This window comes from Xenopus laevis, chromosome 2S (assembly GCF_017654675.1).
Source record: "Xenopus laevis strain J_2021 chromosome 2S, Xenopus_laevis_v10.1, whole genome shotgun sequence".
Classification (NCBI taxonomy): domain Eukaryota; kingdom Metazoa; phylum Chordata; class Amphibia; order Anura; family Pipidae; genus Xenopus; species Xenopus laevis.
This window is the reverse complement of record NC_054374.1, coordinates 82562606-82577407: the sequence shown is the minus strand read 5'-3', so window position 1 is coordinate 82577407 and position 14802 is coordinate 82562606. Positions and strand designations below refer to the sequence as shown.

The following is a 14802-nucleotide window of genomic DNA, read 5'->3' as shown; positions in this document are numbered from 1 at the left end:
TTCAAATTGTACAAATTGAAGTAACAGCTCGTTCGAATTCAAGTTTTTCCAAAAAGGCCACTAATTGACTCCAATTAGGTTCTAGGAGGTCCCCCATAGGCTAAAACAGCAATTCAGCAGGTTTTAGATGGCGAATGGTTGAAGTCAAATTTTTAAGGAGACAGTACATGATCAATTTCGAAATGCATTTGGACTTCGAGGTTACCTAGTCGAAGTACACAAAAATTAGCTTGCATTTTTTTAAATTTGAATTTTTACTTCAACCTTTGATAAATCTGCCCCCCAAAGAGTAGTATGACAGTTAGGGTAGGACTCCACAAGCGATTTTGTCGCAATCCGACGCTCTGCGACAAAACTAAGGTAAGAGATAGAATTGTCGCATGGTGTTGCATCGTTGATCCGACGCGACTGTCGGATGCAGATGCTGCTGCATGCGACAAGTTGCATGCGTTTTGTCGCAGCGCGTCGGATTGCAACAAAACCACTCGTGGAGTCCTACCCTAAAAGCTATGGTGGGGGTTTGGTTGGACACACCAAAGAACAGTTTTGTACGCTGAGGTTTAAGGTCCAGTTTGCTCTGCGCTGTATTTAGGAATGGTATCATAGTCTGGCGTATTTAGCCGGGATTACATCTTCTATGACCCCCAGAAGGCAAATAGTTGGTGCTATCACCCTTGGAAAATTCAGATTGTCCGCCAGATAGTTTATGACTTGGATCCAGAAGTTGAGAATTTTTTGACATTACCACATCAGGTGAAAAAAGTCAGCTGCCGGTTCTCAGGGCCGGATTTACATAACAGACGCCCCTAGGCCCGCTGTCTTTCGTCACCCCGTCCCTTCCTTTTTAGTCAATCAAATTTTCATTGGGACCAGAGCAATGGGAATTGGCCAACAGGAAACTTTAAAAACTATCGTATCTCCTGCGCCTCCCCAGTTTTTCTGAACCAATGTGGGTGTGGTTGGGCAGCATCCTGCCCCCTAAAATCCTGCCGCCCTAGCCCCAGGGCCTTCGGGGCCTCTCCACAAATCTTGGCACCTAGGACAGAAATCATTGGGGATTTCGACCCATTTGCCTAAGTCGTATCGGGGTTACATAAGGATGGTGTATGATCTTGTATTGTATTAGGTTGTCCATAAATGAGATAAGACAGGTATAAGCATTCCCTATTGCTTCTTCCCAGTCATTTTGCTCAAGGCCTAGAATTTTGCTGGACCACCACTCTTATGCGGTTCAGAAGGGTTTGGGGCCAGACAGAAGAAGGTGCTGATATAATTGGGATGTCAACTTCAAAGGGTTGGGGTCATGGAGGGTTTCTTCTTGGGAAGAAAAAGGCATGTCTGAGCTATCTAGAAAAGTGGAATTTGAGCTGGTTGGCACTTCTGCTGCAATGCAGGGTGTGTAGGAAAGGCAAGGTTCCCTAGGAGGTCCCTCAAGTATTTAATGTTCTGCGAGTAGGTGCCGAAAGTGTGGTAAATACGAATTTCCCCATAAAGGGAGGTGGGAGTATAATCAAGGTGGTGAATGCTCTAGGATTTTGAGAGCTAGTAGCTATGTTTTTTGGGGGGTAGTTAAGGTAGTTGGTAGAGGGTCTGAGGACACTATCAGTGCCTCTGCAAAGGAGGGAGGCAGGGATTTGCTATCGTAGGGGCTTTGGAGGGTTTCTAAATATTCAGGGCACTTCCGGTGTCTTATTTGCAGGTAGGCAACTTCTTAAGCTGTAATTGGGGCGTCTAAAAATGGTCAGTGGGGGAGAGGGTTGGTATAGGGATGGAGTTCAAGAATTGCGAGAGTTTGGCTTGGAGTTAGTTGTTGAGGTTGTGTATAAGTTTTGGTAGACAGCAGCAAACTCCTGTACTATGATTCTGGGTTCTGTTGACATAGAGGCATTGTCTAGTTTGAGACGCAGAGGATGCAGAGTGTGGTTTAGCCAGAAGTGCCAGGAGTGTGCTGTTGTTGGTGTCGCTTTGATAAAAGATGCATTGGTTCTGGTAGAGTAGGGCTTTCTTGGTTAGGGATATGGAGGCTCTGCGGAGGGAATCTTGTGCCTTTTTAGGAGATCAGCATAACTGGTGGAGTTAGGGTTCTGTGTAAGTGCTGTTGCAGCTCTTTGTAGTTAGTTTTCTGTCGTTCTCACCAGTTCTAGATTTTCATTCCTAGCTTGTGATATTGCTGCCATAAGAGCTTCTCTCATGACTGCCTTAGAAGCATCCCATAAGGTCAATGGTGAGGTGGAGCATGCAACTTTTAATACTTTAGTAAAGTTTACAGTTGTAGTATGGCTGCTCAGCCGCTACAAGTAATAGGAAACACTGAAAACAACCTTATGTACAGGAATACCAAAATAAAACTTTTGGAGGGTAGTTGTTTTGCCCATAGTCAGTAATAATAAAAGTAGTAATTCTCTCAATATAGAAAGAGCTGGATACAGAGAGTTATATATAAGAGATAACAGGCAAGTTATTGGTTCGGCAGTTGAAAATTAACTTAAGTGATGTTACCTCCCACCAATGTTGATCAGCTTCTGCTTTTGTCAGTTCTACTATATCCCCCTTTTCCATTTGCAGAGGTGGGCCAAAGGCAATGGGGGGTGGTGGAATGCCCATATATTCCTGACATGCCTCCATTTTGGTGAGACCTGGAAAAAAGCATTTTGTAAAAAAAAATGTTGGTGTATAATTCCTACACCCTGGTGTTTTATTTGCCTTTCACAAGTACACTCCTTTTGTTTGTATCTCAGAGATCTGTTTTTTAACTTGGACTTGGATTCGGTAACAATGGTCTTTTATATCTTTTTTTTATTCTCTTTTATGATTAATACTATACATGTGATTTTTGTAAGTTTTCTGCTTCTTTTTTTGACAGATTTATGAAGTCTAAAAATCATGATAAACTCTAATACACAACTTTGGCAAGTAAAAGCAGTTGAGGCCCTATAGAAGTCAAAGAGAGCTGTGTTAGTACTAATGGAGTTTGGAGTTTTTTTTAGCCATTCAGAAGTTTAAAGGTTTTCAAATTTTTTTTGCTAGCAATTTTCCAAAACTTGAGGTTTTGAAGGTTTTCAGATTTTTTAATGCATGTTTGTTTTTTTTTTGTTTTTTTCGTTTCTGCTTTTTATGTTTGGATCCTTAATAAATGATTGATTATTGAGCATTTATTGGTACTCTTAAACCACTAAAATAAGAATGTTAATAAATGGGCTTCCAAGTGTCATAGACAGACCCGGAATAGTGATTTGCGGGCCAGCCCAATACCCGTGGGACCCGTGGTAGGGTTGAGCTCTTCTGCCTGCTCTCTCTGCTGTGACCTTAGGCTGCTGGCTTCCCACTTCCTGTTTTATAGACTTGTGCCTGCCCTGCCCCTTTTGTGACATCATCGGTGGTGCAGGTCAGTGTGGGTCTATAAATGGAATGGGGAAGTCGGGAGCAGGCGGCTGCGGTTCAGGTGTAGGTCGAGAAAAACTTGACCTGCACATCACTAACCCAGAACCCCCTGCCAGCTGACATGGTGGATCTGGAGTGTTAGCTATCCCCTCATCCCTGAAGTGCTAATCTTTTTTTACATTTGCCATTTTTATCCATCCATTCAACTCACAGATCTGCTCTGCTTGAAATACACCTTTATGAGGTTAGTGGCATTCACCATTCTAGAATTGTTGATGTTCCTTCTTATATTCCTATTTGTGGATTCTTTAGTGTGTTTGTGGTTTCATGTAGGGCTGTCATCAGTAATCATGCTACTACATTAGCAGGGTTCTCTCCCCAAGGGTCCTTCAATTATTAGCCCTTTGGTTACCTAGGCCCCTTTAGGCAGAGACCCTACCAGTGACGGAACTATTCTGTGTGGGGCGCTGGTGCACACTATGCAGCCGGGCCCACCCCCCTCCGGAAGTGGAGATCATGCAGGATTCACAAGCACACAAACTACTGGTGGGCCCCCACAACCCCAGTAGTTCTGCCACTGAACTTTGCCAACAAGTGGAATGGGGGTTCTAAGAAAAAAAATCCTGTGCAGGTATGACCATACCCCTGATCTGCCCAGCCATGCTCTATAATGCCAACACACCCCATCCACAGTACACCTAAGGCCTGTCCATCTCTGCAAGCTCTACCACAGCCATAAATCATACTTTTTTGTTTATTAAGGTTCCTCTGGCACAGCAACCTTGACTGGAGAATGTCCTATACCCCCTGATGTCAACTCTGGCTTTTATGGTATAGCCAAACATTTTCATTATTATACAAAAAAAATAATAATTATTACAAAAATGAGGTGTGAGTACCACACCTTGGCCAAAATATGTAAGCCCATGCACCACATCAAGGCCCCCACTGCACCCTACACTATTTCTGAGCATTCCAAGTCTGTAGTGCAGTCAAAGTCCGAGGCAACTAATGTGACCGAGTAGTAAGACCATTGCACACTTATCCTTAGCTCAGGAACGCTAGTGGGAAAGCAGGGAGCTATTAAGCCCCAGCCAACAATACACGTGAATAATTACCTTCCTACACTATCTATTAGCATTTTAAGTTTGTAGTACATTTAAAATCAAGTCCCCCAGTAGACAATGTGACTGAGTAATAAGACCATGGTGCATTTCCCATTTACTCAAAGGCTATAGTGAAAAAAGCAAGGAGCTTTTTAGCACCAGCCAATTAACATACATCTATAACTAATTCCCTGTTTTAAAGGCTGAATGGCAGCTATTGGCAATATTTAGCTACAATTTGTACACGAAACACAGAAAAAAAATCGCCAGTGCTCTGTGTAACTCATGCTGTGGCGTTGACCAGCTGCTATAAACACCATTATGCCAGCGCTCGGTCTAACCCACAAACTGTAGTTTACCAGCTGCTATAAACGATAAAAAGCCAATATTTGTACACAAAGAGAAAAATTGCCAGCGCACTACACTACAGACTTGGGGGCAGATTCACTAAAGGGCAAAGTGGCTAACGATAGCGACTTTTTGCCAGTGTTGCCACCTGCAGGGACATCGCCAATTCACTGACAGGCACAGGTGCCACAGGGCTTATGTGTAATAAAATTGGTAACTTCAAGCATTTGCACCAACATTTATAATAAAGACGTCCATACAACTTTACATTTTTTGCCCTATGCAAATTGACCTAGCCCAAGATCACTAGCGAATTTTCGATTGGCACAAATGAACGCTAGAGCATCTTCGTTATGAAATGCTTGCACAGCCGAAATAACGATAGCGAAATGTCACCAGTTTTCAACGCCCAGGGCAAAACTTCGCATTTTAGTGAATTAGTGTATTCGTATCGCATTTGTGCCTAGCGAAGTGGTGTGAGGGGTGCGAAACTGATGCTGGCGAAAATTTGCCCATTAGTGAATCTGCCCCTTGGAATGCTCACAAATAGTGTGGGACTTGCGTATGATGGGGGGGCCTTGACGTGGCTCGTGTGCTTACATTTTTTGGCCAATGTGTGGTACTAACACCTCATTTTAAGTAGTAATTATTTTTAAAGGTAAACCATGTAATGGCACAAAGGTGTTTATAGCAGCTGGTCAATGCCACAGCGTGAGTTAGACCGATCGCTGACGATTTTTTTTCTGTGATATTCATTATTATAAACTGTTGTAACACAAATACCTGTTTCATTCCTTTTGTTGTAGTTTCCCCGGCCTGGCTTCTGCTGAATAAAATATTGAAAACTGAAGTTAATAATCTTTCTTTCAAGTGTTACTGTTTTTGTATGATAAAGATTTTCAACATCCAAATATCTCCCACTATTAATATGCTTCTATGCTAATTTGCTTCTTTCCTACAATTACCACCAATACCAGGATATCATTCTGTATTAATATTGGTACTTTTCCCATGAAAAATAAAGGGAACATTTCACAAAAGTGAATTTTATTTACAGTAGTAACCAATTCCCAAAGAATTCAAAACTTAAGCTTAGATGAGTAAACCTCCCTCTTGTTTTCTGAGTCTTATCCCAACAAATCATTTCCTTTTTTATTATTATTCTTTAATTATAAAGTGCCAATATATTCCACAGTTCCTGCATGTTTTTGGTGAGTAGTCAAAGAAGAGCCACACAGATATATATATAAGCTCCTAGAAGTAAATCTAGGGCCCCAGCACTACAAGGCAGCAAGCATTGCTACCATTGCACCATAATTCTGATTAATAACATCAATTACTCTGAAGTAGGTGGAGAATATTGGGGCCTGGTATATTAAAAGTACCATATGCCCAGCTCCACCCCATTATCATTTTTCTTTATCTGTGGAATATGGCAGGAAAAGCTTTAATTACTGTACCTTTTTATTTGTAGAGGACCCTAAATCTGGAATAAACAAAAACATATAGGTTATTATACTACTTTCTGTTGTAAATATTTTAATTTGAAACCAACCCAGAACTATTATAGATGTAAGAATAATCATCACCAGAGCAGTTAACTTATCAACAAAAACATTATGGGCCATATTTCTGAAAAGGAAATAGAGAAGGCCAAAAGTTACCAGAGAGAGACATTACACTATTCTTCATTCATTTATATGGATTTTTTGGGACCATATTTATCAAACGGTGAAAGTTTGAGTTCCCCCTTAAATATGTCCCTTAAAATCTCATACAAGCAGATACTGCTTCCCTGTGATGAGCTCTGTTTCACCTCTCAATATATTTGTATGCCTCAGTTTCAGCCATGCTTGCCACTCCCTGGTGTGTCTCCTTACAGCCAAGGCCAACGCTGCTGAAGTTTAATAAAGTACCGGTCTTTTAAACATTTCTTGTTATAATATAATAATTATTTTTAAAGGCAAACCATGCACTAGCAATCTTTCTTCTTCTTTTAGAAATTTCAGAAACTCTTTAAAAAATTGTAGATCTTGTCATCATATATTTAAGACTTAAAGGTGGGTTCTATGCTATGCACTTCCCAATAATTACAATTGCTTACCACAAATTAAGTGCCATGCTGCCATCTACTTTGTTTTCCTAGTCTGGGCTGCATGCATGTGCAATAGAGTAAATCGTACAGGGGGATCCGCTCGTTTGGTGATGTTGCCAAACGAGTGGATCTCTCCCCGATATGCCCACATTGAGGTGGGCGATATCGGGCTGATCCCATCATGGGCCCTAGGGCCCAACGATCAGATCAGAATGGAGGCGATACGGACGGTCGGATCGCGGGACAGGATTTTTTACCCTGCCCGATCAACATCTGGCTGAAACACTTTCGCCCAGATATCGATCAGGGATGACCGTCGGATGGCCCCACACACGGGCCAATAAGCTGCCGACTCAAGTCTGTCGGCAGCTTTTGGTTTGGGGGCCTTTAGAGTACATAAAGCATAACTTTTATTCTATTGTTAATGCGCACAGTCCAGGGCCATAGACAGGAAAGAAGATTCTAACTAGAATGTTACCCCAGACTGGGGTTTGAGGTCACCAATTATATTGACTACGTCATATAGGAAAGCAACAAGATTCTCATTCCTCTGGATAAAGAGTAGTAATAATATTAATATTAGTAGAGCCTGGTCTATTTACAGGTGAGGTTAGGCAGAGAAATCATAATCATAAACTCAGGCATACTGTAATTAGGTAGTAAGAATATTTTTTCTTTTGTAACATGCAGACACAAAAATCAAATTTGCCAATAACAATATTTTGCCCTGGTAAGACAGAGAAAAGCTATTTTTATGTACACAGAAACATTCATGCCTCATACAGAACTTCAGTTCAGCTCTTTAGCCACTGACAGAACAGACATTTTTGGCAATTGTGTGTGAAACCCTACTCATGAAATTGACACTCTGTGCTGAGTCAGGCTATGTGTAATAGAAGAAAAATGAAATAAACACATACATGCATTCAGTTTTAATTCACACGAAATTGTTATTTGCAAAACCAAAAACTAGTCCATGTGTTTGCTGAGATTTAGATTTTTGCTAATATCTCGGGGAAAACTCAGTTTAGTACCTGTGATCCTTGTACCTTTGACCCATATATACCTCCTAAATACTATATAAAGCTTACAGGGATTTCACAACAACTCACAAATGTAACTTTCTTGGGCATAGTCTTGTTATGGCTGACTACCTGATATGTCAGTCACAACATTTCTGAAACATGGCCAGCTGCATGGAAAGCTAACAAACCTTCTATGATCTCCTTAGGCGTTTTAATTGATGTGTTCTATAGTCTTGTCTGTCAGTCACATGTCTTGTTCTGATGCCCCTAGTCAACATTTCAAATTATATCTGCCATAAGCCTCTTACTGAATTATTTTTATATATCCCCCCTCTTGATAGATGTTCACTTTCACTATATATATATATATATATATATATATATATATATATATATATATATATATATATATATATATATATCTTTCTTCTCACCTTGCTTACCGCAACAAGGTACTCGACCCAAACATTCCTTGTGTGCTGGAGCTTTGCAGCGGCAACATCTGTAACCCTGGAAGAACAGGCCCCTTGAAAGGGAAAAGAGCAGTTAATAATGCCACTAGTGATGTGTCTCTGGCCAACATTTGACTCCTTGTCTCTTCTAACCTCAGTAACATCTGGCAGGCTTTGCATGTAGCTGTGTCTTCAAATGAAAACATCTGGAAATCATGACCATTTGCAAGAGCATTGTCTGGATAGATATTGGAACTGCAGAGGAAAGAGATTTATGGGTAAGACAAGGAGTTATCTTGATTGCTAACATGTATTTTCAAATACTGTCCAAGTAATGCAGTAAGTATAACTCGAAGGGGCCCATTCACTAAGCACGAGTGAAGCAATAGAGGAAAATAGAGGAAAAAAAAATTCGATTTTCGAATGTTTTTTTTGGCTACTTCGACAATCGAATTGGCTACTTCAACCTTCGACTTTGAATCAAACGATTCGAACTAAAAATCATTAGAATATTCGATAATCGAAGTACTGTCTCTTTAAAAATTTCTTCAACCCCCTAGTTCACCACCTAAAACCTACTGAGGCCAATGAAGTCGAAGGATTTTAATTCGGCAGTCGATTATCGAGGGTTAATTAACCCTCGATATTCGACCCTTGATACATCTGCCCCCTGGTGTAGTGCAACAAAGATTAGCTAGATGATATGCATAGACATGCAAATGTTAGTTTATGACATTTCATTTACAAGTATCACAATTGTTCCGCGTTTAAAGTCTGCTCTACATAGGTATAAAACTATTATTAATACAGCTAGAACATTTGTGCAGTAGGAACAAGCCCAAGCAGAAATGACTGCAAAATGCTTTTATTTACATGACATGTTTTGGGTGTCAAACCCTTTATCAACTTGATAAAGGGTTTGACACCCGAAACATGTTGTGTAAATAAAGTGAAAGTGGAAGTGAAAACCACGCTTAAAGGTTGGTTGTTAGTGATGTGCGGGTCAGGGTTTGGGTCAGGGTTTTCCTGAACCGCACCTGCCCCTAACCCGCCCTGCTCCAGCCCACGCCCGCCCGCACCCGCTTTTCCCGGGGTCCTTTTATAGACTTGTGCCGACCCACCATGTCGAACGGGGCGGGGCGAGCAGACGCGAGACTATAAAACCGGAACCCGGAAGTCGGAAGCCGCGAGGTCGAGCCGAACCCACCAGACCCGCCGGTAAACCCACAGGTCCCGCGGTTATCGGGTCGGCCCGCACATCACTATTGGTTGTGTATGGACAAGCAGTTGGCTAAGTATTATTAATAAAGGTATGGGACCTATTATCCAGAATGCTCGGGACCTTGGGTTTTCTGGATAACAGATATTTCCCTAATTTGGATCTTCATACCTTAAGTCTACTTGAAATTGATATAAACAGTTAATAAACCCAATAGACTGGTTTTGCTTCCAATACGGATTGAGTATATCATTAGTTGGGATCAAGTACAAGGTCCTGTTTTATTATTACAGAGAAAAATAATTTTTGTTTGGATAAAACTGAGTATATGGGATTTGGCCTTTCCGTAATTTGGAGCTTTCTGAATAACGGGATTTCAGGATAATGGATCCCATACGTGTACTATCAAAACTTAACGAAAATAAAATGTGCCAAACAGTATAAATAAAAAATCGCAGATGCACAAAAATCCACTGTGATGTCTTTTGTGTATGTTGAGTATGTAACTCACAGAGCCATTTCAAACTGCTCCATCCATTTCTTCTTCAGTTCTCTGGTCTTAAAATAGAGTTCATAGCCAAGAGTACCACGAGCATCGATCAACAGGAACATGTGGGACCACTTTAAATTAAAAAAAAAGGAAAAAAAAATATATTTACTATTTACCAGTGGTTTGCAGCGCTATTATTCCTGCATCAATTTATGTTTATAGTGGGATGATAGTTTCCATTTTAATTTTGCTTCAAAAACATTTTCCAACTTTGGTACCTAAGGAACAGCTATGGTAAAAAAAAAATAGCTTGTATAGCAATGAAACTGTACTTCCCAGTTCTGCAGCCCAGTATGTAGCAGACTTTAATATCCAGTGGTGTTATTAGTTACCTTTTTATTATCTTTGTCACTAGAGGAATCATCCCGAATCTGGAAATTTTGAAGCTTTATGAACTCTTTTAGGTCAAAAGTATCTCCTTTTCTTTTACAGATCAACAGTGCTCGGTCCAAAAGAAAGGCATATCTGACAAAAGAATTCACATTGTCAATGGCCAGTATAATCAAATGGATGTATATGGGCCAGTGGTCACAGTATCCAGAAACAGCAGCTGCTCCAAAAATAAGTTGTTTGAGAAATGCTGGAAACAGCTGCAGTGCTTGTGGTTATAATTAGCCATAAGGCATCATTTACTATTCAGATAAAAAATAAATGTTGGTCAACTGAAAAATAGTAAGGGAACTGATATTTGTTTTCCTACTCATTGCATAGCTTTTCACTATGACAGTGTTCATGGAATTTGCACACAGAATGCTAAGTTCATAGAATTTGTATGGCTGGCTTTCATTGCATAGCTCTTCACTATAAGCTTCAATGTTCATAGAGTTTCTATGGTTCATAGATTTTATATTCATAAATGCCATAAAATATATGAGCTAAAAATGTTTTACTTGTAAATCAAGGTAATGTATATATTTCCCATTTAGCAAATCCGTACAGAGAACAAAACTTTTAGTATGATGTAGACATTGGTATTCTTAGACAATTTGCAATTCTTTTTTTTGTGGTTTTTCAGTTATTTAGCTTTTCGTTCACAGTTCTCCAGTTTGGAGTTTCAGCAGCTTTATGGTTGCTAAGGTCTTGTTTAAGATATCAATCAGGCAGTGGTTTGAATGAGAGACTGGAATGTGAATAGAAGAGGGCTTTAATAAAAATAAGGAATACAAAGTAACAATAAAATTGTAGCTTCACAGATCTTTTTTTTAGGTCAATGAATTTCACTTGAAATCTGGAAAGATGCATAAGAGGAGGGAGAATAATTCAGAAATTACAAAAAAATAAATAATAAGGACCAGTTGCAAACTTGCTAGGAATAGGACCTTAACATATAATATACTAAAAGTTAAGTTAAAGGTGAACCACCCCTAAACCATCTTAGATTTAGCTAAAGCTGGTGACTACATACTGGTAAGCCTTGTACATTTTTGGGTTGGGAATTTGGAAATGTTAGACCCAAATCAGAACAATGGGAGAGTGTGCTAAAGGCTACTTGGTAATACGTGGATTTGTAGGGTGAGTGGGACAGAAGGAACAAGTTGCTTGGTGCACATTACCTGTCCAATTTAGATTTTCTTTCCATACTGGTAACTTTAAGTTCGCCGTCAGTTTTTGGTCTCCCATATTGAGCAAGAGAATCAGTCTATAAGAAGGAAAGATAATAGACAGTTGAAAACAATGAATGAAATGAAGAATATAGAAGGGGTTTAGTTAAATGAGCATTTATATAAAAGGCTACAAATGTAATACAAGAATAAACAATTATCATTCCCTTTACCCTCTTTTTTATACCTTCCGTTTTATTCTACAATGCACATTATAGACAGACAGCTAGTCATTCTTTATAAGTTTGACAGTAACGCTAGATTTACAAATTCCAAGCTGTCTCATTTATAAAGGTTCTTTATAAAGCAGGATATAATTAAAATCCATCCATAAAAGCCCAATGCACTGCTTTTAGGATGGAAGCGACAGTGAATCACATTATAGGGCCTATTTATTAAACATTTTATAAAACATTTTTATGGTCTAGTTTATAAAGGGGAAAAACTCAAATTTTTTAGAGATTTATTATACTCCTAAGATGCTAAAAAACCAAAACTACTCCAGCTAAAACCTTTCAAAATCATGTAAAAGTCAACGGCAGATGACAATTTGAAGATGTTTCTTGTCTTCATGATCTTCAAGGATTTTGGGCAGGTTTAGGTTCGACAGTCAGAAAAAGAGACGCGTTTTTCAGATGACAACTTGAAAAAGTTGCACAATTCCAGCGTCAAATCCAAAAAGTTGCACAATTCGATTTGATTTCGCAATTTTTTCCCTCACTGACTTTTTTGATCAGATTTACTGGTAAATTAAGGGGATTTGGGAGTTTGGTCTAATTTTTTTTTATAGTGAGAAAAAGAGTTGAGTTTTCATAAATACCATCCTAAATCTATGGCTTACCATGCCAGCCATGGGCAGCCTGTAGGAGTTCAAGCTATATACAGTTTCTAGTATGATAATTAACCTTTTAATAAAGAAAACATATCACAGTATTTGTGTAATTTAGTGCAAGAAGCTCTCAGCATCCCACCACCACCAATTTTTAAATATTAATCTCTGTTCTCCCACCCATTACTGCTTCAAAGGTCACTTGCTTGCACCAGCGCAAGTTAATGCACCTATTTTTATGAGATATGAGAATGTTCTTGTGGTTATTCGCACACAATAAATGCTTCAGTGTCATTCTAACAATACATGTGCATGTGCCTTTTGAGGCAGAAGGGCTAGCAAGTTCAAATAATGATAACCAGTAAGTATTTAGCTCCAGTGTAAAATATGTACACAAGCTGTATGTGGATACACACAATAAAATACAGTACAACCCCTGTATTGTGCTTTTCGAGGGACCAGACATAAAATGGTGTAAAATCCAGAAAAAAAATGTAAAATCAGCTAAATGCATTATGCATTATATATTGGGAGAACCACAAAAAACTGCGAAAGCTTAAAATCAGGGGATGTAAAACTGAGGCTTCACTGGTACATACAGACATTTTGGCTCAATTTTGCAGGTGCCCATAGACCACCAGTTACACTACTGCACACATAGTATATAACCAGAAATTCTCAGCCTTTTCTCACCAAAGCCTCACATGCTTAAAATGTACAACCAATTAAAAAAATAAATGAAATACTGTTGTTAGGTCTAGAGGGGTCTGCAGATATTATTGCAAGAAGGGCTCACTGCCTGTTCAACTGGCCTATTCAGTAGAAGCCTTATATATATACTGTATGGGGGTGATCTATGTGAGGTAGGGGGTAGTAGTTTTTTTTTTTTAATAAGGCGTTTGTTTCTCCTTTAAGTGAGCTAATCATAACATATCTGTGGTGAATATTTTTGTATCAGAAATCAGGCAGCAGCCTTTTTTTTTCTTATCCCACATACCAGATTCTCGATAGATAGCTGGAAATTTGTTATTTGCTTGAGCGTCTCATTATCTCTTTTCACTTCGTTAACACACTGAGCCAAGTCCTGCAGAAAGACATTATGTAAACTTTTTTCCAGTTGGTGTAATACTACATATATAAAAGTACATTCATTTTCACATAGCTCTTGATCAGTATTATTCTTGGTTCATTCATTTCCATATAGTAAGTGCAATCATTTTACATGAGCTCCAATAAGCTCCAATAGTTCCGTGACAGCTGTTTAGAGATCGGAGTTTCATATGCTGTACTTAAAGGGGTTGTTCATCTTTAAATTAAATTTTAGTATGATGCAAATAGTGATATTCTGGGACAAATTGCAATTGGTTTTCATTTTTTTATTATTCGTGTTTCTTTTAGTTATTTAGCTCTTTATTCAGCAGCTCTACCGTTTGCAATTTCAGCAGTCTTGTTGCTAGGGTTCAAATTACCCAGCAACCAGGCATTGCTTTGAATAAGAGACTTAAAAATGAGTATGAGAGGGCATGAATAGAAAGATGCCTAATAAAAAGTAACAATAACAATCAAATTGCTGGCTTACAGAGCATATGTTTTTAGATGAGGTCAGTGACCCCCATTTGAAAGCTGGAAAGAGTCAGAAGAAAAAGGCAAATAGTTAAAAAATAATGAAGATCAAATTGAGATGTTGCTTAGAATTGGCCTTGGTATAACATACTAAAAGTTAACCACCCCTTTGAATATTCAGCTTGCTCTTCTTGGCCTGGACCTTGGGGTAAGGTCTTTAAGAGGGCTAACCCTTCTGTTTGTTTTAAATGCTTAATTTCACTTATTTGAACAAATAGGTTTTGTGTTGATAAATTAATAATTTATATGTATTGTATATTTATAGGATACAGGGTTGGGCCCATGGTAATAGTTGTACAGTCTCTATTAATAATAATATTAATGTTAATTAATTATTAATTAATAATGTCTAAACTAATGTTTTGAGTAGTTTTCGGAAAGAAGGGGGGGTCACGTACGTTTATACAAGTCCTATTGATTTCTTACCCTCATTGCTTCTAAAGACAGTTTTAGATTTTCTTTTTCAGTTGGGTCCATTGTGTGTTTTACCAACTCCTGTGCAGTGATAGAAGACAAGAACCACAATAAATAACACTTTTGGTCATAGTTTTAAAGTTGTATGGTGAATTCTGC

The 14802-nt window shown here is 38.9% G+C and overlaps 1 protein-coding gene across 4 annotated transcripts in view; it reads right to left on the bottom strand.

The window, feature by feature from the left end:
• LOC108705008 (proto-oncogene vav) overlaps positions 1–14802 on the bottom strand; it is a 57883-nt gene that overhangs the window by 7343 nt on the left and 35738 nt on the right. Inside the window, exons 11-20 of one of the 4 annotated variants that reach the window (XM_041584077.1) lie at positions 14656–14724; positions 13604–13690; positions 11730–11815; positions 10509–10641; positions 10138–10247; positions 8561–8662; positions 8399–8481; positions 6296–6321; positions 5619–5661; positions 2500–2636 (exon numbers count right to left, since the gene is read on the bottom strand). In XM_041584077.1, coding sequence (XP_041440011.1) covers positions 2500–2636; positions 5619–5661; positions 6296–6321; positions 8399–8481; positions 8561–8662; positions 10138–10247; positions 10509–10641; positions 11730–11815; positions 13604–13690; positions 14656–14724 — 876 coding nt within the window. Of the gene's footprint in view, positions 1–2499; positions 2637–5618; positions 5662–6295; positions 6322–8389; positions 8482–8560; positions 8663–10137; positions 10248–10508; positions 10642–11729; positions 11816–13603; positions 13691–14655; positions 14725–14802 lie in introns of all 4 variants that reach the window. The other 3 variants (XM_041584078.1, XM_041584075.1, XM_041584076.1) reach the window with 3 other exon arrangements.